Raw genomic sequence first — 24,803 nt, 5'->3', positions numbered from 1 at the left:
GCACAGAAAGTAACCTACTGATGATATATGTGCATATTGTTTAAATTAATGGAGAAACACTCATTTAATAAGAAAGGGGGAAGTGGAGAGAGAAGTTTCAAGTGTTGATGGCAGTGCATCACACAATAGAACTCCAAAATTGCTGCAACAACCAGGCACAAAAACAATAAGCAAGATTTGTATGAGTAATAGGCAGTGGTGGTATGTAACCAATATCATTTTTGAGGCCCTTTTTTGGAGTATTTTTTATTTTATGCTACTTTATACTTTCCCTCTATCTTACAGAAGCAAAAATCAAATAATAAAATGTAATATTTAACATAATACAACAGGCACTCTGCTGCATATTTATCACTTTTCCCTTTGATACTAATATATTATGTTCCTTTACGTAACTATAATATGTGTGTGAAGAAAAGAAAACCGTTGGATAAACAGCTGTTTGATTAGAAACCCAGAGCCCTTAACTCTGTTTTATTAGTGTGCTGAAGTGAGCACAGCGATTACGATCTAAAACAGCTCCTTTGTAGTAAAAAGAAACAGATAGTCATTTTCTGGTGCAAAAGTGTTTTGCATGCAAAACGCGTTTTCCACCTGTGTAGACACGTATTTAATGTTTACTTTTGAACTCTAAAGTCCTCACTATGTCCTAACTGTGTTCATTCTTTCTTAAACTCCTTTCAGAAACGCATACATCAGGGCGCTGCTTATAAAACATGTATTCTTTCAAACATTAAACAGACAATGTAGCACGTCATCTATTCCACCCATTTTAATACATTTCATCTCATAATGTGCTGAAACACATCAACAGCAGATGGCAGCACAGACCTCAGATTTAACCTGTAGCTTGTTGCAGGTTGTCTTTATTGTTTTTTTAAACTTAAATTGCATATTCTTAATAAAGGAGCATTTATAAAACCACATTTAATGGTGTCATGATCCTTCACTTTATGATTAGGTGCTTGACTGTGTCTGCCGCCTTGAGCGCCTGACGTGCTTACTAATTAACTGCTTGGGGGGAGTGATGATGACTCATCTGTATCAAGTGGTTCATCACAATCAGAAAAAGACAGAGATAAACAGGCATTTATTTATGTTTGAAGGTCTAAAAGGCAACTCCTGATTAGTCACCCAAATGTGGTAGCATGTGTTTTTCCACCAGTATTTTTGGGTGTAATTGTTGAGGTTGTATTTTTGAGAATAAACACTGACTTTGTAAACAATAGTTTGACAAAACAATCCTTAATCAAGGTCCACTTATTGGCTTTTTCAACCGTGTTATAGTCTACTCTGCCGCGAGCTCATACTGTTTATATTTCCATGATCCACATAATGCATAATCGCCTTTTTCATGGAAACTGAGCAATCTCCACCTGCTGATGAAGACCGTGTGAAACGGTTGAAAAGAAAAGCGAGTAATTTAACATGATGTCGATAAATGACTAAACTATTTAATTGAATGGACAGAGGGGGTTGATAATAAAGGTTAGTGCACAGATTCTTAACACAAGTGGGATATTTCCTATAACACTTGATATTAAATTGCTCGTGGCACACATGACCTGAGCAACGAATACCTCCCACGAAAAGTAAATATTTTAACATTATAAAGGACCTCTCATGTTTTGTCACTCTCTTTTTGCTTCAAAGCAATGACTGGTAGCTCTGTCATTGTCAATATCCTCATTGCCAAATTTGAAGGCAACCAGCTTCGTCCTTTGTACCTTTTGCTTCTCCCCCATGTACCGACAGTGAGCTATGGAGGAGAGACACAGAGACACATTTTGACTGTTCAGATTCACTTTAAAACATGGCAAAGAGCCAATTGCAGAGCAGCGGGAAGACAAATTAAGAGGGGACCTTCCCAGCAGGTTGTCCTTGGACAGATTAGATGCGATTCTGCTCAACCTCTCAACATCCTCCCGACACGAGGAGGACAGGACGGGACTTGCAAGCTGTCGCAGAGCAGTTCCCATGATGCATATCTCTGGAGCCTGACTTTCAAATATGTAAAGTGTAAAGCCAGTGCACACACAATGAGTTGGTTCCTAACACAATTTATTTTCACTCAGTAGAGACTAGATCAGTGCATAAGTCGTCGTTTTTCATCATGTGAGTTGTCATCATTGAAGCAGGCCAGCTCTTTTTGTGTGCCGTTCCCCTGAGAGTCTTCGTCTGGATAAAGGCTGAGGGCCGTCTGTATTTATTAGCAACAGTAGCTACTAACACTGCAGTTTGCAGTCTGCCGCTGAGTAAGAAGAGGAGATGAAAAGGAAAGAGGAGGAAGTCATGAAATGATCCAAACATAGGAATAAACTCAGAGATTGAAGGCAAAACCAGACACCAAAGCCCCTAACATGATTTATTTTGTCTGCTAACCCACGATAAGTTAAATAAGACAGTTTATCTCTCTCTGATATGTCATTTTTCACACAATTGACTGCTGAATTTACAGGTATAGGTCTCTTTCTCTGTTTTTCCACTAGACAGGTGGACAGGTAAACAATGAAGGCAGCCTCACGCTCTCTTTGGCTGACACACTGGGGCCTTTTTCTCTTTTCCCTGAGCAGTAATACATTTGAAGATGTATTTTATAGGACGATTGCTGTTATTTTGACTTCTAGTTTTTTCCCTTTCCTCACTTTTATGAAGACGTCAGCGGCAGACTACAGGACATTCTGCCCGATCTCAGGAAAGCAATTGATCTTCCACCAAAAGCAAAGTCAAAGGTCAATGACTTCTTGCATATATGCAGACACACTTGTACGATTATCGACATGATTTCAATTCAATTCAATTCAATTCAATTTTCAATTCAATTCCTTTTTGTACAGCCCAAAATCACAAATTACAAATTTGCCTCAGAGGGCTTTACAATATGTACACATTTGACATCCTCTTGTCCCGAGACCCTCACATCGGAACAGGAAAAACTCCCCAAAAAACCCTTTAACGGGGAGGAAAGAGGAAGAAACCTGTGGGAGAGCAACAGAGGAGGGATCGCTCTCCCAGGATGGACAGAAGTGCAATGATGTCATGTGTAGAACAGGATAGTGAATTACAACACATTCAATGTAATTACAGCACATTCAATGTATGACACAGCCATGACAGGAGGCAACACCTGGTCCAGGTAAACCCGGATACACAGGAACCTGTGAGGCGAGAAAGCACAGAGACTCTGGTGAAGAAGCAGGTCAATAATGTGCATTAATGGTATCGGTAGTATGAAATAGTAATGTGAGTAATAATAAAAGTGATATTAGCAGTTGGAGTCAGCAGGGTCATGGTAGGAGGAAGGACCAGGGTCCAGATGAAACCATGCGCCATGGAAACCTGTGAGGAGAGGAAGCACAAGGACTCCGGGGAAGAGACAAAATCAGTACTGTGCATTAATGGTGTCGGTAATAGTGTTAATAATGTTAATAATAAGAGATGGTAGTAGGTGTCAGCAGGGCCATGGCTGGTTGAAGAACCAGTGTCCAGATAAAACTGCGGTCATCCTGTGAGGCGAGAAAGCACAAATACTCTGGGGAAGAAGTAAAGTTAGTAATGAGCATTAATGGGACATCAATGCATACAGACGGAGGTGAAGAAGAGGAGGAGAGAGGTGCTCAGTGTAGGAAGTCCCCCTGTAGTTTTTCCCTTTACCAGTTTGTCCATGGGCCGGTCCAAGGCAAGCCAGAGCCAGCCCTAAGTATAAGCACTATCAAAGAGGAAAGTCTTAAGCCTACTCTTAAATGTGGTGAGTGTGTCTGCCCCCCGGACTGAAACGGGAAGCTGGTTCCACAGAAGAGGAGCTTGATAACTGAAGGCTCTGGCTCCCGTCCTACTTTTTAAGACTCTAGGAACCACAAGGAACCCTGAATTAATGGATCGCAGCTCTCTAGTAGGGCAGTATGGTACTATAAGCTCTTTAATTCAATTAATATATTACGGTCATCAATTTCCTGCATTTCAGCATTTTACGACTGTATTTTATTTCTTACACTGTTCTTAATTGCTTTTAAATCTCCTTTTCTTTTGCCTTATGTTTTGATGCTTTTAATGGTTTAAGAAGTACAAGTAAAAGGACTGCACAATATATCGCCATTTCCTCCGGGACCGAGTTCGTGCAAGGCATACACTATAAAACGCAGATCGGCAGAGATCTTTTCCAGACGTGGTTTGTGTGCGAGTAATTGCAGAATTGCGGCAGTGTATGGTTGATTGCGTGCAGCGTAATGTCTCAGGGAGACATCGATTATTGTTTCAATGTATGTTTTAAATCTCCTTTACTTTTGCCTTTATGCTTTTAATGGTTTCATGTGAAGCACTTTGAATTACCTTGTTGTTGAAATGTGCTATACAAATAAACTTGCCTTGCCTTGCCTTTAAGATATGATGGTGCTTGACCAATTCGGGCTTTGTAGGTAAGTAAAAGGATTTAAAATTCTATTCTAGATTTTACAGGGAGCCAGTGCAGAGAAGCTAATACTGGAGTAATATGATCTCTCCTCTTAGTTCTTGTTAGTACACGAGCTGCAGCATTCTGGATCAGCTGGAGAGATTTAAGAGACTTATTAGAGCAGCCTGAAAATAAGGAATTGCAATAATCTAGTCTAGAGGTAACAAATGCATGAATTCATTTCTCTGCATCGCTTTGAGACAGGATGTGCCTGATTTTTGAAATATTACGTAGGTGAAAAAAGGCAGTCCTAGAAATTAGTTTTATCTGAGAGTTAAAAGACAAATCCTGATCAAAGGTAACTCCAAGATTCTTCTCTGTCGCTGCTGCTCTGTCGCCGCCGCCGCTCTATCTTTCACATGGATAGAGTAGTGTTCATATTTTTAATCAATTTTTAAAGGGTAATGACCCCACTGAAAATACCCTAATTTCTAAAAAGTATTTATTGCAATTGTTCACCTCTTTCAACAGATAATAGCAGATTCATCACCCACTTTTTCCACATTTATAAATTTATAAATTGTGTTTGACAGCAGCATTAGCCTCATAATACCTCAATGACAGCAGGAAAAAAGGTGTTAAATACGTCTGGCCCCTCGTGTAATCTGCAGTCAATAAAGACTAAATTAATGTGAGGTGTTCAGACAGTAATTGGAGAGTGAGTCATTCTCTGAGTGCATCTACTTTAATTATGAAACCTTATGGACAGCCACAGTGCAGCCGGGTGTCTTGAGGTCCCAGGATCCTCGGGTGCTTAAAGTCTGTCGCCTCCTGAAAAAAACAAAACGCTGCGATTGTTTTTCCATGACTTCTTTTGCAACAGCCTGGACTCATGCAGTCCCATTCAATAAAGGAACACTTTGAGAGACTATGCCTCAAAGTTATTTCCTGAGTGAAATCTTACACATTGCGTGTATATTTGTGTTATGTGTACATTTGAATTAATATGAATATTAATCATATTGCTCTGAAGCAGCTTTTAAAGGAATAGTTTGGCATTTTGGTAAAAACTCTTGTTTGCTTTCTTGCCGAGAGGTACAGGAGAGGATTGATGCCACTCTAATCTTTGTCCTTTCATTGTACGGCCAGCAGCTTAGCTTAGCTCAGCATCAAGACTTGAAACTGAGGGAAGTACTGGTACTAAAAAGCTTTGACATATTCAACTTTGTGTAGTCTGATTCAGACAGAAGCCTCATATTAGCTTAGTCATCCTGCTATGGTAAAGTAATAACATTAGGTTATGTCTGTTTCCAAAAGTAGTCCCTCCTGTGCTTACTATTTCTGGAAATAGTTTTTAATCCTTTCCGGCCCTCCCTCTCTCGTACCATCCTCCTCTCCACCTTCCTCAGCTTTTGCATCATCCTACGCATCTTTTATCCTCCTCAGGTTCTAAGCCAGCTGTGATGGCTACCATATGTCCATACCACATGTCACCGGTTTCCCAATAAAAGAACATTTCCCTTTTTAAACATTAAACAGAGGGTTGACCTTGGGAGATATAAAATTGGTGAAGGATTTCATCTGCCACTGAACTCCTGTGTGGGGATTGACCAGAAGAAGAAAGGCACCGCAAAACACTGCCACGTCATTGGAAGAAGGGGGAAGAACGAAGGACAAAGAGATATTCCACCCACCCAGCCACCCATCCGTCCATCCCACCTGTGCAAAACTTCCATTCCTCCTTGCTTTTAATTCCTCCATCTGTTTTTCTCTCTTTCTTTACAGTCATAAGTTGTTTTGGCTACTGTCCACTGTATAACTCGTTTTTTAAAATGTAATTATCTTCCTGTCCTTTCTCTCTCCTCCTTTTACCCTTGGTACTTCATCATCACACACACACAGAGAGGCATTTACCGGTACACACTTCATTTCTTTAAATATTCATTCCTGCCTGTCTGTGATGTGTTTTGGGGCGTTTCCTGTTCCCAGCCCTGCTGCTTCCCTGAGAACCGCCATGTAGGAAGTGGCAGTCCTGGAACTTGTTCCTCCTCCCCCTCCGACTGGTCACATTCCCACCCACCCTGCCTATCGAGTTGGGAAAGAGGGAAAGAGAGAGCGGGACCTCTGCCATGGAGGTTACTGTCCATTTAATATCAGTGGTTTCTGGATTCTGTTGGAAATTGTTGTTCCAATAGCATTTTCCCAGACAATATCACCTTCTTTACTGCACATCCTGCACATCCCTGCTCGCCAATAAACTCAGCATATTACTCTATTTCACAGCTGGAGGTTTCTTAGAATTGTTCTAATTATTTTGACAGAAACAATTCCCAGGTTGTCACTTAATAAGCCATGGCATGTTTTCCCCAACATAAACATGTGAACTTGAATCCGTGCATTTTATTTCAGACTTTTTATTAATCTGACATAAAGAATACTTACTTTCTAAGTGAAGATATCCCGAGTCTCTCTGGTGGTCTCAGTCAAAGGGAGGCCAAAGAGGAGAAACAGGGCGACATCATGAATGTTCATTCAGTTTTACCGAAAAGTGACACAGTGCAATATGTTCATGTTTCTTATGGGAACAGTTTATACTCAAATAGAGGTCAGCACTGACTTGCGAGTGGTCTTTATAGCATTACCTCTTCTACACATCTACTATGATACACGGAGATGAAGCAGCTTTTTTCGGATATCTCTGTCCTTTTTCATAATGGCCTGTTTGCTTGTTTTTGCATGTTCCTGTTCTTGCTCATATTTTGCTTCCTTACTCCATCTGCCTTTTCCCACTCTTCCATGATTTCATCATTTCTTCCCTCTCCCATCTGAAGCACACAATGCCTCAGGTCTGTCCCTCGCTGCCTGTCAATATGTATAAAAATAACCTGTTGAAGGATTCAGGCCCCCGTGCTGACAGCTCAAGGCTTGTGTTTGTTTGCCTGCATGTCTGTGTATTTTAGAGGCAAGAGCAGATGCTCTCGTAGCTTAAGGCTTGGTTTTCTCATTCTGGCTATAACAGACCTGTGATTTATGTTATTGTGCTGTTGCTTTGGTGAAAACAAGGCAGGAAGTGCACTGAAGGGACAAATGGACGGAAGGAAGGACCATTGGACAGAAGAAAGTGTTGAATGCTCAATTGTAGCTTAGCGAGACCCTGAGATGTTGACAGATCGTCCAAGCTTGATCTGAACGATGCATGCAACTGTGCATTATGAAAAATAGGTGCAATGTGGTTGTTGTTGTAAGAGTGAAACTGTGTGATGTAAACGTAACTACATAAACACAGGTTTAAACAACATTGCACATGTGCAAATGTAAATTTAGTATGATATTGAATTGCTGTCTATAATCTTGTTTACACATATTTAGTGTTATGTTGAGTTGATGATCTGATAGCAGATATCGCCACTAGCTGGCGCTGTTCAGGCAGCTAGAGGTTATAGGGTTAAGCAAGGAGAGAGGAGAAGTGGTTTTGGCTTGTCTGATTCGGTGTTGGGACTTAAGTTATGAGGAAAACCCAGAACGTGTTGGAATGATTTATTCCTGATCATACACCCACGTCGCTTATAATATAACAAAATTTAAGTCAGGAAAAAGATGGCATTCCAAGAATAATCCTTTTGGTGAATTTGACAAATAGTCCAACAAAACAGCGTGAGGTGCTCATCAGCTTATACGACAGCAGTAAGATCGCACACCTCATGCAATCAACTGTAAAACAATTGCTTAAGCATCAAGGCACTAGTCGTTTCAAACATCAAATCTTCTTTGATTGACATTTAAATAACCCGACGGAGAGATTTTGATGAACTGTCATACAAACAGCAGCATTTTGTAGGTGCACACTGACCAGACAAGGGTTTTCACGTCTGATTAGCTGGTGTTCTTAATGTTATTACTCTGTATATGTAGAATGGATATACACACACTTTGTCTTGCCGTGGTTGCCATTGTCTAGGATTTAATACAGTCAAACCTCTGAGCCTTATGAGCTACTTCCTAAATTTAAATGGAGTGTGTGCGATGTTTTTTGGTGTTTCCATGCTGTGACCAAACCACAGTCAGAATGTCTCCCTCACTCCCAATCATAATACTATTTCATCTCAAGGAGGAAGTTTGCAACAATTTTTGCCAGGCATCTTCAAAACAAGAGTAATATGGACACCTGCTATAGTGCTCATTGATATTACAACAGACTGTGTTGATGTCCCGTAAGCACTCAGATGGAAATGCTCCATAGCCTCTTGCTGGCCTCGCTTCTCTTCCTTCAAATTTCTGCCAAATAGTACATAGCAAATAGTACATAGCATCCCCACACACTCAAACACTCTCCCTCTCTCTCTCTCACACACACACACACACGCACGCACACACACACACACACACACACATACACACACACACACACACACACACACCTGATCTTGACTCAGACCAAGTTTTGGGAATCTGCAGAACCATGTGGTCCGTTTTGTTCGAGGGTTCCAGCTTCCAGTAAACCACTGATCTCGGCTAGACATCTGGTTGATGGTGAACTTGCCTGGATTTTAAATTATAGGAAAGTTTGTGTTTTGGTACAGCCGGAGAAGAGTAAAGAGGGGAAATAATACATCAAAAAGGAAATGAGAGGAGCTTTACAACAGGCCATGACGAGTGTTGTGTTTCAACAAAAACATTATTTTTAGAGCAGCCAGCCACAAACAGACAGTTGTACCTGCCAACTGATTATTCGCTAAGCTCCGCCCTATTTGGTCATGGTTGCTATGCCTGTCAAGCTTCCTGTTCCAGCACAGCACATTCCCATTTTAAGATAATGATGGCAGATTAGTGGTTCTCAAAATGGGGTCTGTGGCACTCTGTCAGGCGGTCTGCCAAATAATTTGCTTATTATATAATAACATTAAATTGTGCTGTATCATTAAAAAGTGTATATCTACAGATGTGGACCATTTGCACCAATAAAACAAGCATAATGTGTCTGTTACTCCCACGTGAATCCACGTAAGCTTTGGGCCAATAGAAACTCTGATATGATTGTGACAGACAGCAATATGTTCATTATTTTCAAGTTTAAATGATTAATTAGGACTATGCCATTGTTGCTAATGTTCATTTGAAAGCTTTAAGAACAATGCAACTTGAGTAAATTGACCACCCATTTAAGAATATATATCTGGTGTAACATGATTCAAATTGATATGTGGTTCTGTTTATCACCATAAAACATGTCTGAAGTATTTAGGTTGAAAAGTCTTATAATACAAATAGTTTCAATGGCATAAGAGAACAAAGGGTAGAAATCTTATGCTTAACAAGTGCTACGACTATGAGGCATTTCTTTACATTTGCATTTAAGAGCTTTTGGGCCTGCCAGCAAAGTTCAATTGAGACATCATCCAGTTCATTTAAGAATATACTGTATTCAGTACACATTTGTGTTTTTGATTGGCATTCATGTGGTCCCTCAAGAGTTTCACCTCATCTCTTGATTTTCAGACAGAATAATTGAGTCTTTACCAGCCCACCAGAGGAGATTAGAGAGTATACATCAGTCTTTCCATCGCTTTGTCTCATACTGTTCCCACCCTTCCTCCCTTTGGAGTTACAGCTCAATGCAGCTGGAAACAAATGCATAGCTAAAGGGGAAAGGAACAGAGGAAACCCTTTTCCTCCAAACCAGGCCAGTGCTTGCTTCCCCTAATGAATGCACAGCAGTGATATGAACAGAATTAGGTGGAATGTCGTCCCTTACCTTCACTTGCAGAGATGGATGGTCTGGAAGAGGATGTTTATAACACACATTGTCATGTGTTAAATAACAAAACTCTGGGAAGGTGGGGAGTGCTGACGCTGTGCTTGTGTTTGTGTGTGCACTAAGGGTGCGCTTGTGTTTGGGGCGAGGGCCCAAGAAAGAAAATACACCGGTGCCCGTCACCATTATGTCACGATGCTGAGCCAATTATTTACCACCGCTTAACTCCTAATGGCGCCACTGGGGGCTACAAATCTAATGTCACGAGCAAATGTCGCCAGATTTCAGAAAGAGAGAGTCAAATTGTGTTTTTGTAACAACAATGGTCTGATATTGTGCCAGGCGAATAGCTATCTTCTTTGTCAGGTCTCATACTGAGGTTGATTTGTTACCGTACTGTTTCGGAAATTCAGAAATGTAAGTGATTCTTTTCGTCTAAAGTTGTTTGAACAAATGCCCAATGGCCATTTTCTGGTCAGACAGAGTTACTCTTTTTTTAGATGACAGTAGATTTCTCTTGCACAGCGGCATAAACAAATCCGGCAACACAGGCAGTATTTGCTAATAAGAATAATAAAGATAAAACAACACCATCCTTAGCCGTATAAGTAAAAGTCCAATGACAGATCAAACAGAACAGACAAACCACAAAAGGGGGATGAGGGTGGAGGAAGTAGAGGTGGGGAGCAGGGGAGGGGAGGTGGAGGAAAGAAAATGTGAGATCAGGCCCAAATCTGTGGGGAAAGCGTAGCTTGGGCCGGACGAGTTCACAGATGTTTTAAAGTGCTAATCTAATCTTTATGCCAGGCCTTCTCCCTCCTCTCTCTTTCTTTCCCCTCTCCCCGTCTCAGTTTTTTTCTTTTTTCTTTTCCTCCTGTTTTTCGGAGAGAGTTTGGAAAGGCTGCGGCCTGCGTTAATGCATCTCAGGAGCATCATGTACCGCTGCTGCTCGGTGATAGGCCCATTATATTCATGCGCCTGTTATCAGCCCTGTTTTCAAACTCAGATACATGTGCAAATTCAAGAGTCTGGATCTGAGAAAAAGTAGAATGAAAACAGTCTTGTACGAGACAAGATGAACAAGAAAAGGGGGGGGGGGGTGATCTTTTCAGCCAAAACTGTGTTGCACCTGTATTATATGGCTTTGCTACAGGATGAAGGGGATTACATTGACCTCCCATGTTTGTGAAATGAATACATTTAAGGCCCAATTTTCAGTTTTAAGTAATTTTCTTCTCTCGTCACTCTCTTCGATGATTTTCCCTCTTGCCCTTTCTGCCTTCCTTCCTCTCTAGTTGACCGATAGGAGGGAGACTCTGTGGCTAAATTTAAATACACTGACAGCTCCCTTAGATTCAGCCGACGTGCTTGCAGAGGAGTTAATCTCACTTTGCAGAATTTAACAGCAAACTCAAATGATGTGGTTCAAGCCTGACAAGCTAGACAAGAAACAAAGAAGTCACAAGTGATTTTCACTTTATGTATTTCACTGTTCCTTTCATGTTTTTTACTTGTGATTTAGGAGGATCGGTGGATGTGGTTACTCATCATTGAGCCTGGTGTTTGTTTTGTTTCCTCTGTTATCCCAGGACAGGGCATTCCTACTATGACTCCTGGTTACTGACCACGTAGCACTTTGAATGTGCAAGTCATAAAGTACACCACGATGAGTCCAAACTGGCAACCGCCACCGAACCGCCACTCACATCTTCTTTTGCTCTCTCTCCTTCGTCCCTATACCCTCCTCTCTCTCCTTTTTCCTCTGTGTGCTGCTAAACATCTGGAGAAGAGCGATATCCTCGTAGTAAACAGACCAACAGCTGTCCACCAGCTCCTGTCTTTTTTCCCTTGCCATCTCTCTCTTCTTTCATCACTTGATTCCTCCTTATATTTTTCACTCCTTTCAATCTGTACCCTTCTGCCTGCTTGTTTCCAGCTCAGTTGGCTCATCAACAGGTAACCATCAGTGATGGATCCGTTTACACTACTTTTACCCCGCTGCTCTGGGCCTTGTGATTTGAGAGATGGAGGACGCAAAGATCATTTTAAAGATAATTACAATTTATTATGAGTTAAGTTTTAACTTTTTAGTTTCGGCTGTCACTTCAGCTGGTAGAAATAACATTGTACTCATCAAGTTAATTGCTTAAAGCTGGGAATACGGCGACATTGTTAAGAATACAATCAGACAGGTTTTAAACAAATGCACTGCGGCACGGCAATGATTCTCATGGTCTCATATGGGTTGCAAGTATAGTGTTTGTTTTGATCAGTAAAACATGCCAGAATGAGTGAGAGGAAATTTTCTAGTGATGTTGTTCTCCAGATCTCAGTAATTATTTTGGTGAGTACGCTTTTCTCAAAACTGAGAATGAAAATGAGACCCAAGCTGTAATGAATCGGAACTTTTTTGTTGGCTGTTCCAGTGGAGAAATAAGAGCTAAATGTTATGGGGGACTCTGCAGAGTCCAAATCTCTGCCTCCAACCTCAGCACAGGGCCAATTAAAACTGAACTTATGAACATTCCCTCCCTCTTCTCAACTCCAGTTGTTCCTGAACGCATGCCCCGAGTGTCAAGAGCAAATCGGAGGCGGTGAGAGAAAGTAGGAAAAGCAGAAAGGAGGGAAGGAGTGAATGCAATTCCCATTCAAGCAGGGAGAGCATCCGCATTGTGAGACACCTGTAAAAACATCATTTTTCATCGTTGAACTGTAAGGGAAGACAGAGATGTGATGAAAACATAAATGAAGAGATGGACAGACGACAGAGGAGGAGGAAAAAGAGCGGAGGTGCACAGACTGGTGTTACTTTTGATAAAGATGCTATCTGGAACATTTAGGGAGACACAACTGACAAGGATGAATTTAGGACAACAGCTGTTCCTTATGCAACCTCTGCACGGTTACATCAAACACACATTCACATATGAGTCGGAGAAAAAGAGATGTGCACTTGGAGCGACAGACTGCAGGGGTCAGGGTTCTGCCTCGTGACATGACTGCTTCCTGTCGGCCTTCCCGGCGTTTCAACGCGCTGCACCTGCTCCACTCTGCGACCCATGAGGTCCAGTTTTGCTCGTTCGGTTTCAGCACGAGTCTTTCTTTGAAGCTCGGAGGCTAAACGCAGAACCCTCGCTATCTGTTTTGTGTGTTCTAGACTAAAACCACCAACTCAGCAGCTGCAGCAGCAGAAGCATGCGGCACACAACTGTACATCCACATCTGCTAATAGTGATTTGGGACACTACCATTTTATTGTGTGACGCACTATATGTATCAAACTGCAATTTAGTGTACTTAAGGGGTTATCATGATTGAAATGTTTCTGATGTCCGAAAGGGAATATTTTGCAGTCATTATGGGTCTGTGACCCCGGCAGTATAAGTGATGCCCCGGTACTTCTGCTGCTGGTATATCAGTGCCATCTTGGCTTTTATTTATCATCACTGTTTAAAACACCTGCAGGCAAACACTGTTTGTAGCTGCGCCTTTTGGCCAACCCACAAACACAAATAACGGATACCCTCTCAGAAATACAGTATATAGAAAATGTTTTGGAACAAAGGGTTTCCAAATAGCTAAGCCATTCTGTCTACATACACTAGTGTATTCTTGTGTGTACACAATGGTCAAATTCATCGTTTAATAAATCATCGTATTGAAATAAAAAAATAAGTAATCCAAAAGGTGCTTCAGACAGGTATCATTAAATGTTATGCGCAGTGGGTGGGCTGCACAGTTGACCCAGCTGTCTAACAGGGAGCTGGGAGGTACTGTAGTTTCCGTGGAGCAGGCTGTCAGTCTGCAGGGGACACTAGGGACACACAAGGCTGCCTCTGTCCGTGGTCAGGTCTGTCAGTGTGGGTGGGAAGACTGGCAGGCCAGTCCTGATGAAGTCTGTCAACACTCCAGGAACCAGGAGGCAATCCCCAAGCATGACATCAGTCAGTTGAGCCGTTGTTGCTGGTATATATATATATGTTATGTTTTGATGATACTAAAAACTAGGACGTACGCCAAAGGTCAACTGCAGCACTGTTTGCTGACGCATTTCAAAATCTTGACATGGAGAGCTGGACCCTGTCCATATTGAAGTCATCTTCTCAGTGTTTCTTCTGGGATTTTTAAGATTTTAACAACCTGGGGAGGAAATTGTATTGTACAATCATACACAACCTTCAGTTTTTTAAAGCCTGATTTCTAAGATTTAAATTGTCAAATCGGTATATATAAGTTACTACAACTCAGAAAGAGCATGCATGGAGGAAAAATCCAACCACAAAGCTCAAGATTCTGTTATATTCACAGAAAGATAAAGATAATGCTGGTGAGAAAACCATTTCACCAGCCCAAATTATGAACCAATTTTGGATGAATTCTGCAACTGTGGCGAAGTATTTTGACCACATTCAGGATAAAGTGTTGTACATTTGCGACAGCCTCGATTTGTGCCTGAGACCAGTTCAATTTCCATAACATCATTGTACGAGGCTCATGGGAATGGCAGCATTTAGCACCCTCTGCCATGCCAAACTGGCCGTAATTCATATGATTATCAACGTAACATGAACTAGTTTGGGACACTTTATGTTGAGTAACATTGAGTGGGGAAACTTTCTTTGGCATGTCAAAATGTTCTTTAAGAGGAGGCTCTATGGACACCAGTACTGTTTAATATCCTGGCTGCGGCTGCACCGTTTTTGTGAACTCTGGTTGTAATTATCTAAAAACCCCGGATAGACCATGCCCACTCCCTGTGTGAAGAACTCTCTGTAATGTGAGGCATTTGAACTCCCTCCTGCTTTCCTGGTGCTTAACTGGCATTCATCACAGATGAATCCAAACACAGAGGCACAGCCATGTGTCCGAGCAGCCCTGTCACTTGCAGTATTGCTCCTCCGTATAGACCCCTGAATGATTAGTGGACTGAGGGAAGGTGTTCCTCTGGGCTGACTGGATCAAGGCTGCTGCTACCCAGCCTCAAACAGCCTCCACACCTGACAAGATAAGTCTGGTCATATCCTGTCTTTGTGCTGCACAACCTCGCCCTTGAGAATTCATGAGCACCTGTGAGAGGAAGGAGACGAGAGAGAGAAAACATGTTTCAAAGGTTAAGGTGAGATCAAGGCAGCGAGCTTGGATGAAGGGAGAGGTCAAAGTGTGATGAACTAGAACTGCAAAATGTATCTTGAGCATCATTTTGGACAAACTTCCTCAAAGTTCACAGCAGGCTCTTGCAAAGCAGGAGGGCAGTGACAACTTCTGTCATTAACAATATCGCAATAACAATCAAGGAACACAAGTCAGACAATCACACTGGCTTTGAACGATGCCCCATATTTGCTGAACAGATATGACAGCCATGTTGTAGCAAACTACAATTATTCCTTTAAAGGCCTAGTGTGTAGGATCTGGTGGCATCTAGTGGTGAGGTTGCAGGTTGCAACCAACTGAAACTTCTCCCGTGTGCCAAGCGTGTAGGAGAACTACGGTGGCCAACACAAAATCACAAAAACTCAAATGTCCTTGGTCTTGTCTGTTCTGGGCTGCTGTACAAAAATGCTAGCAGGCTCTGTGAAGAGGACCCTCTCCTTATGTAGATATAAACAGCTTATTCTAAGGCAGTGAAATCTAAATGATTCCCATTTTCAGGTGATTATACACTAAAGAAAACAAAATAATATTATATTCAATTTCTGTCAATAGATTGCTCAAAATGCTTTTGTAATGTAAGGTGCCGGAAGACGGACATTTCCCAATTTTTTTTTGCAATCCAATCAGCAGCACATTGAACTAACAGGTCAGGACTTATCAACACTCACTCCACTCCCTTCATCGTGAGGGACAAATGGACCGTTAAACACCTGTTTCTGATCTAGACGCTGAGAGAAGAATGAGTCGATAGGTCAGGTTCAAAGAGGAAAAAGGCTTCGAGGCAAAAACTGTGTCAAGATGGGCAGACGATTGACAAATAGGCTGAGATAAAAACGCGGTTAAAGAACCTGTGATTTGCAAAGGGGAAGCTGAAGGCTGAGAGAGATAGATGAGTCAGGAAAGGTAGAATAAGGAACGGATTGTAGGTGAAAAAGTGAGTCGGGGGTCATGGAGGAAAAAGGCCAGAGGTTATCAGTCAACCACTAAGTGAACCATGATGTGTTACAGCCCATGAGATGAAATATACTGGCTCTAACCCAAAGAGTTATCTACAAGAGCAGAGGCACAAACCATCTGTGAACCTGATATCATGTGACATGATGTCACACACACACACACACACACACACACACACACACACACACACACACACACACACACACACACACACACACACACACACACACACACACACACACACACACACGTATACTCCTGACAAGTGTTGATATGGAGGCCTCCATCCCCAAATCAGAGTACGGAGCACAATCAAAGGTGCAGACAGTTGTCCTGGTGTTACAACCACCTACGAGGTAATGCACCTTTAATTAAGAGGATGTGTTGATCTACCGCCACATCATTGTATGAATCATATAATGAAAGACAACATCATAAGGTTAGAATAAACCGTATTTTATATTTGTATAATAACAGTTCTGCGTTTAAAATCAAACATTGAATTAAAGCAGTGAATCCTGGGTAGAGAATGATATATTCCTGGAAAGTAGTAATATAGCAAAAGTAAAGAGAAGAAGAGGATATCAGGTGAGTCTGTAGTATCCCAGCTACTGTACCTGCTAGTCGGACGTTAATGGGTTACATAGAACACTTCTTTCTGCTCTCTATCTAACCACACCTGTGAGCTGCAGTGAGCAGTGAGCCCATCTGGCTGCGGAGGGCAGGGCCCTCTTCTGAGAACACGCAGGAATGTGGACGTCAAAGATGCAGTTGAGTTAGTTTGACCCCTGCGTTAATGAATCCCCTGCAGCCAAGCGCGGAAAGTAACTTTATGCTCCTGCATCTTATTTCCTTCATCTATACATTTTCTGTCTTTTCGCCTCCGCGTGTGATATCCGGGATCAGACACACGTCTGCACTGTAGTAGTGTGAAGTGATACAGCGGTCCACAGCAAGGATGCGCGGTGGAGATAAGACATTTCCCCTTGAATTTAAACCTCACAGCTGTTTCGATTTGAAGCTGCTTCCTTAGCTACAGTATCATATACACAACTCTGTTTCAATCTCTCTGTGGGACTTCTGGCTTCCTTTGTTTCTTCCTGAACATGGCAATAATTCCATTGTAGGCTGAAGAAAGAAAATTATATGAAAAGCGTTTTCATGCTCTGAGGCCCCAGAAAAAGAAAACAAAAAGGAGAAAATGGTTGATGCAAAAGAAAGGTCATGTGACAGTTGTGCTGTTTGCTTTGTTTATTAGAGGTATATTGTCAAACATTTTACAAGCTGTTGCTTAACATTAGAGAGAAAAATGCAACACGGAAAAACATTTACTAAGCTCAGCAGAGAACACTTTTAAAGCCCCTGTTTGAAAGGCACTAAAGTCCCAGTTTTAATGTCGGTCCTACTTTTTTTTTTTTCTTGACACATGCAGACACAACTAGCAAAGACACCTGTTACACACTTCAGTAGCTACAATACAAAGAGCTTTCAATTGACTTGTTAGTTGAGCTGTTAAAGGCAACACCACTGATGTCTGCTATCATGTGTAGGACACCAAAATGTGTGAAAGGTGGGACGATTAAGTAACACAGACTTGATTCAATACACTGAACATTTGTACTGATGTAAAGCTACCATAAATTACTTCATCTGGACGGCAGGTTTTCTTATTTCGTTTGCTGTATGCTCTGCTGAGTGCAGGTATCTTAAATATTTCCAAGATTAAATACACCATATTGCTGCTACTTAAATACATAATGTGTCTTTTAAGTTAGAATCGCCATTCAGTGGAATTATGTAAAATCACAAGACAACCATCACTTGGATTTTCTTCATGTCTGCAAAATAAATGTACATAAAAAAAATCTCTTTTTTTAAATAATAGTGATAGTAGTACATTCAAACAATAGCATAATAGTTCCTCAGCATTAGTGTTGTGGTTTTAAATAGCTTGTGACGTAGGGGCGCTTGTAAGGGGACAGTCTGTCATTACATGAACATTCTTATTACAGATGCACCCTACTTCTTGGTTCAAATACTGCAGAAACATCACTGTCACACAAAGTTTAGAAGCCGTACTAGTGCCATCGTCATATTGCTAATGCTGTTGATCATCGGATCATCGGGAAGTCAATGAGGAAGTTACAGGATTCTGCTCCAGAGCTGAATTTCTGTGTCCACTGCTAAACACATGTGCCTGTGAGACAGTCGCATGAGATGATTGGCAAACACTGGGATATAGAATAGACGCCGTCTGATATTTAAGCGCTGGCTTCTCGTTAGAGAACAAGTAGCCTGTCGGTTGATGGTGTAAACAGCTGCATCATTGCTAAATGGTAAAACGTGAAAAGTAATTCCTGGCAGAATATCTGTGTTGACCATATTTCTGCTTCCTCTGCCTTATTGTCGAATCATTTATCCTGTTGTGTGGCAGATTATGTCTGTTCACTCTTTGTCTTTCTCATTCCATGTCTGACTAGTTTTCTTGCTCCTCATAATTCATATTTAGCTGCTATATCCATTCCCTTATCTCCCTCCTCTCCCCTCATCCTTCTTGCGCTGTTACATTTGTCTCTATCAGTCTCCATGTCTGTTTGCAGTTAGCTGGCGTCTCGTCTTCCCACCATCTGCCTTTTTCAAGCTTCTGTCTTTCTCCTATTCCCTCGTTGTTGCTCCATCCACGTCTGGCTTTCTCCAGTCCACTACCGGCAGCCGCAGCCTTCCACCACCATGTCCTGGTAATTCTTCAGCACCACTCGGTCTTGAGGGTCCAGGTAGAGCAGGGCGATGGGGCTGAGGGAGGTGGGGACGCAGCAGGCCCGAGGCACTGCTCCATTCACAGAGTTTACCAGAGTTTGCACCATGGCGTGGCTCGAGGAGTTCATGTGGGCGGCCAGAGGAAAGCGACACTCTCCCAGGCAGAATAAGGCGTCATAGCCGCTGGGTGCAATGATCCACTTGTGCCAGCCCACATCGTTGAAATCTACATATAGAGGATGGCGGCGACATCTGTTAAGAGAAAGGCGCTTCAGTTTTGCAGCACGACCACCATTTCTTTTCACCCTTCCCCCATCGCTCCAACCGACCCCTCCTTTGACAGCCCCCCAGCCCGGCGTGTACGCCGTTTTTTTGTCCCTGCCGGGGGCTTGGTCTCTATTGCGGCCCTTGCTGCTGCTCCTGGTCCTGTCTTTTGTCCCCTTTCTCCCTCTCATCCTCTGGCCGCCATTAGGGGTCCTCCTGCCATGTTTGACCAAGGGCTCTCCACGGCCGTCATGGCTATAAGCCACCAAGAGAGGTCTCTCCTGGGCCCAGCTATGCTCGTCCTGACCCACAGACCTGCATACTCTCAGGTGTCCTTGTTTGTGTTTCTCTGCCACCTCCTCAGCTGCGGCAGGGAAGAGGCTCTGTTCAGGGATCAATGTGGTGCTGTTCTCAATTCTGACCTCCAGGAGGAAGCCCAGACTGCCAGTGCCAGCAAGGGCCCTATGGAGGAGCTCTGCATTTAGGCTAAAAGCCTCCCAGAAACCACTTGCTTTATGGCTGTGGAGGCCGGTGGTGAGTAACCTTGTCTCCAGCAGGGTGGGCTCATGGTGCTCAGTGAGGTATAGGTTTAGTCTGTGGACCCCAGGACCCAGTGAGGCTCTGTCACTGAAGAGGAGCCGAAGCTCAGCGGAGAGCACCCTCTCATCCTGAGGGATGGAGGAAACATTGAAGGAGATGTGCACCCTCTTACGATCCACTGCTAAAGGACTGTCTCCAAGGGGCTCTAAGAGAAAGAGGACGAGAGACAAGGGGATATGGGAGTTTAGTGTGGTTTAAAGGTGCTATTTACACACAAAACGACACACATAGCAATGACTACTTTGGTCAGATTTGTCATTTGCCAGATATTTCTTGAATAATTTCAACAACTAAATTGCCAAATTATCGACTAATATTAGCAAATAAGTTATGTTACTACGGTGAATAGCTCACATTGACACTGTAAGTTCCAATTTTTTTACCTTTTGTCAAAAGATATTGAGGGAATCAAACCACTACAAGCATAGCATTTTCTTGCCAAGAACTTTTATTTGAGGCTCTTAAGCAGTCAACCATTCCTACACCAACTGGGGTGATTCAAAATCTGCCGCAGGGATCCTGTGTCATAATCTACTTTTACGAGCTTCATCGTGTTGGCATCGCCACTTGCATATTCCGCATAAGGTTGTTTTAAAAAAATATATGTGTGAACTTGGAGGTGACTGGCAGGGCAATAGGTGGGGGATCGGCGGGGGTCCAACAGCAATTGTTTGCCCTCGGACTCAGGTTAATCCAGCCATGATCAGAACTGCAGAGCAAAGTCCAGAACAAACTTCCCCTCAGTGTTTCCAAGTATGCGCTCGCACATGTTTTTAAAGAAGACTTCAGAATTGTAAACAACCCATCTTATCTAAGAACGCACAGATGGATACTTGGTGAGTCACAACAAACATCTGTCATAAATAGGATCTATGTAGTTCATCTCTGGTTAATAAAGAAGGAACAGCTTCCTTGAAACAAAAGTTCAAAGGCCAAACAATAACATTTCAAATACTTTTATTTTGTTGCAGTTAAATAGGTTGACGGCATCATGATGGTGAGCTTACCATTGTGGTGAAAGCTGCGTACGGTGTTGGCCTGCTGGATGTGCTGGCTGGGGAAGATAAACGAGGGGTCCTCCACTAGATGGTACTGCTGCTGGTGGAAGCGGTAAAGATTAAGGAGGTACCCAGGCACTGGCACTCCAGGCCGAGGGTCGGGCTGCGACTGCAGGCCCAGCCGGCTCAGGAGGAGATTCTGGATGGTCCGAGCCAGACTGGGCTCCAGGAGGAGGGAACCAGCTGGTGGGGGCGACACGGAGGAAGGCACGGGGGACACCCTGCCATGGTCGATCTTGCTGGTGTCTCCACCCTGGCGACCAGACGAGGCTTGAGGTAGCAGCAGGACCATGAGGAGCAGGAGGTTAGCAGGGAACATGGTGGACCTGGAGCGAGACAGGAAGGTGAGGATAAATGATGGGAGGACAGGTGTGATGGAGAAAACAAGAGAGGAAGTAGTTAATAAAAGATAAAAGAGGAGCACTCTTCAACCTCAATAGACAAACTTATGAAGGCAGATTACGCAACGTTTCTGATCGTCTTTAAATTTAGGTGCTTAGAATTTTTGTATTTATAAATATGAAATTTGAAAAAGAAATAGATCCTCCAGGACTCTGTATATCATGCTTATGTCTCCCCCTTCCTGGGCACACTAGTTTCTCATCAGTCTGCAGCCTTCATGTGGCATATGTTCAAGAAATTGACTGTCCACATATCCATATGCAGTTGTTTGCTTCTTACTCCTGGCTGTAGAAACTGTGCCACTTTGTTTTTTCTCTGTGAATTTATGGCGTGCCTCATACCCCCAGGGGCATGAGTACTTAAACAGTCTCTGTAATTGAATCTTGCTGTGTGCTTTATGTGTGAAAGAGATCACAGTGCTGTGAATAAAAGAGATCTAACATGAATCAGCGGCTGTGGACTTTAGTGAAGTGTAATGGAGTTGTAGAGGCCAGTCACAATGACGGATATTTTCTTCTCCCTTCATTTTCAAATCACTGGAGAATATTCATTCAAACATTCGGTAGCTTTCTGTAATGATGTCTGCGTGAGTGAAGAAGATTGAAAGCTTTTCGTAAAGTTGAGGTAGGCAGCAATCCATATGAACCTTTTAGCATATTTTGATTCAAGAAGATCTCGTCCGTGATCACAGGCCGGGCCAATCAGAGAGACAGGGTGTTCCTATTGACTGCTCCCCAAATACAGATGCACATGCACGTCCCTTCAGTGAGAGGAAAAGTTGTTTTTCCTCCATTGGTAATAACTATTATTGGTAATAACTGAACACTTTGTCGATATTGTAGCTATCTAGAGCCTCAAATCATGTATGTCGTGTCAAAGTTCCTTACTGGCCCACATGTATGCAAAGAAAACAGGACAGCACTTCTCATGGTCAATTGCTGCTCGAACGGCATCGCGATTGGGATGATGTATGAAATGAACGACTCGTACTTGGTTACTGTATGAAGAATGATGTTTGAAATGAACCATTAATACTTGTACAGGTTAGTGTATAAAGCGATCAGGAGGAAGTTTGAAATGAATGGTTATTGTGTGAATTGCATGCTCGTCTGGTGGGAGGGGCTTAGGACATAAAGGGGAGAGAGGAGGGATGTATTTTCCAATTTTCCAATTTTCTTTTCAGAAAACTGCAGACTTATACAAAATGCAGAAATGTTATGATGGAATCTTTGCCCAATGACTCCAAAAATATCATATCATTCAGATGCAGTTATTGTCTAATATGTATCCTTGAATCCTGCATTTTTAATTTGGGTGCTTTTGTTTAGTTTTGTTCAACTATGTTCAAAAGTATTACGTTCAAGCACCCATTGATAATTGCCCTTCAAATTTTCAATTTTGAATCAATTTAAAAAAAAGCTCAAATATACAAGGTTTGCGGTTTGCACGATTTGCGCTCTTGAAATTCTAATGGTTACCTAAAACTGAATAACTTTCACGGGTTCTTCCAAGGAGAGTATTATTTGCACATATGCGGAAGTGTCTTTTGAGCTTTCCCCAACGGTAGTGTTATGAATTCCCTGTCACAAAGATGATCTCCCCTTCTTCCCACATTCACAGCGACACCTGCATCATTCACTTGCTATTCTTGATTCCTGAAGCAGAATTCTGACCAAAACTCAAAACTCAACTCAAGTGATCAGCTTATTTCTCCCTCCATGACTATTCACAGTGCGGGAACCGGACCACAGACAGGGGATCGTGTAATTACCACCACGACCTGGCTAACACCTGCACTACTCTGTAGTGCAGGTGTTAATAATAACCGAGCCAGTAATTAGAAACCAGCAAGTTTAACGGCCCTCTTGACCTGAAGAGGTCGAGCTGAGGAGCAAAGGAGTCAGAGACAAGACAATCTAAACTAAAAACGAACATAAGTGCGACAAAATAGAAGTAGAATCAGGAACCCATTATAAATGATATCTCTCACTTACTAAAAGAAGAACTCTAAGCTTGTAGTTATCTCTTTCCTTGTCCAAGCTCTCACATGTCTTTCTTCTCTATCTCCATATCTCGCCTCTCTAAGGGACAGAGAATTGATTAAGCCCTCCACAGCGAGATAACAGAGGCATTTATGGCTGAGCGAACACATAATGACACTGTAATGACCACTAATCTCACCACACTGTCATGGAAAGGGTTAAAAGGAGTTCAGAGGTGTGAAGGTGTGTACATTTTTTATGCATTGTGTGTTGCTCATGTGGTACGTGGTTCAAAGGGCAGGCCTGGGAAAGTAAGCCACCTCCAAGCGTGGGATTGTTGCTGGCTATCCATTAAACTCTCGCAGCCCCACCCAGGGCTGTTTCACCTGAGGCAGCGACGCAGAGGACAATTACAGATTAGACACCATGCTGGACGGCCTCTCCCGTACTCTTTGGAGGCTTGTAAAGCAGATTAAGGACAACAACACCATCTCTCTCCTGTACTTTCCTCACAAAGTACAAAACCAGCCAGGTGACTCTGAGGTTCAAAGGTTCAGTCGTCGCACAACAGGGTGTGTCACGACCTGCGCTCGCCAGAGAAACACGGAAAGGGGAGGAAGAGGTTTGCGAGCGGAGACAAGCTTGCCCTACATCGCTTTGACATACATACAGCCTCTCTGTTCTCCCTGAGTGTCTGTGTTATGACTGGTTCTGTCCAGTTCAAACTGTATGATCCAGTCCTATAATTTAGCATCTTTATGTGTTGTGTACATCCTGATGCCGTCTCATTCCAGTTCGCCGTAAAAGCTGACGTTTTTATGATAAGATTCCCCCAGTTCCTGCTTTCATATCTGACTATCCCTGCCTCACTGTTCACTTTTTTTATTCGTTTTCCTCTCTGGCAGGAATGTGGACTAATCAAATGTTCTTGGGGATAAAGGAGGACAGCTGATTGATTAATGGGTCCATGATAAGGTGAGATGAAGGGTTAGGGCCTCAGCCGTTCGTGCATCGTCTCTCCGTGTGTGCATGCATGCAGCTCAGCCTATTAGAAATATTAGACCTGGCTTCCCGAGCTGACAGTGGCGTGACCCCGGTGCACAGCGGATGAGAATCGTCGCCGGCCTGCCCCGTGTCTTTCTGAACTCTCTGATTAAAACCTCTGCCCTCTGACGTCCGTTTCTAACTCCTGCTTTTGTCATGTTTCTATCTCACTGCCTTTCTTTTTATCATTTCAAACCCTGCTCCCTTTCCCCTTCCTCCTTCCATTTTGCATTCCTTGAACTTTGTCCTTTTGCTTTATGCTGTCATACAACACTTAACTGCTTTTCTCTTTTCTGTTTCCCTCTTCCTCTCATATGACTCTTCCATCAATTTCCCTCTCTGCCACATTTCTCTTGTTCTTTCTTGTTAACAAAATCTGTTTTTGTGCTTCTCTGCATCACCTTCCCATTCCCTATCTCCTTTTCTTCCTCTCCCATTAATGT

General features: G+C 42.6%; 1 protein-coding gene across 1 annotated transcript in view; it reads right to left on the bottom strand.

Moving 5' to 3' along the window:
- Positions 1 to 17,561: 17,561 nt before the first annotated feature.
- bmp16 (bone morphogenetic protein 16) overlaps positions 17,562 to 24,803 on the bottom strand; it is a gene marked incomplete at its 5' end in the record, with an annotated part of 10,050 nt that continues 2,808 nt past the window's right edge. Inside the window, 2 exons of the mRNA XM_079271268.1 lie at positions 17,562 to 20,019; positions 20,882 to 21,258. Of these exons, the coding sequence (XP_079127394.1) occupies positions 18,956 to 20,019; positions 20,882 to 21,258 (1,441 nt within the window). The 3' untranslated portion in view covers positions 17,562 to 18,955. The remainder of the gene's footprint in view (positions 20,020 to 20,881; positions 21,259 to 24,803) is intronic.

This window comes from Melanostigma gelatinosum (genome assembly GCF_949748355.1).
Source record: "Melanostigma gelatinosum genome assembly, chromosome: 7".
NCBI lineage: Eukaryota > Metazoa > Chordata > Actinopteri > Perciformes > Zoarcidae > Melanostigma > Melanostigma gelatinosum.
Note: the sequence above shows the minus strand (reverse complement) of the source record. Positions and strands in the feature narration are given on the sequence as shown.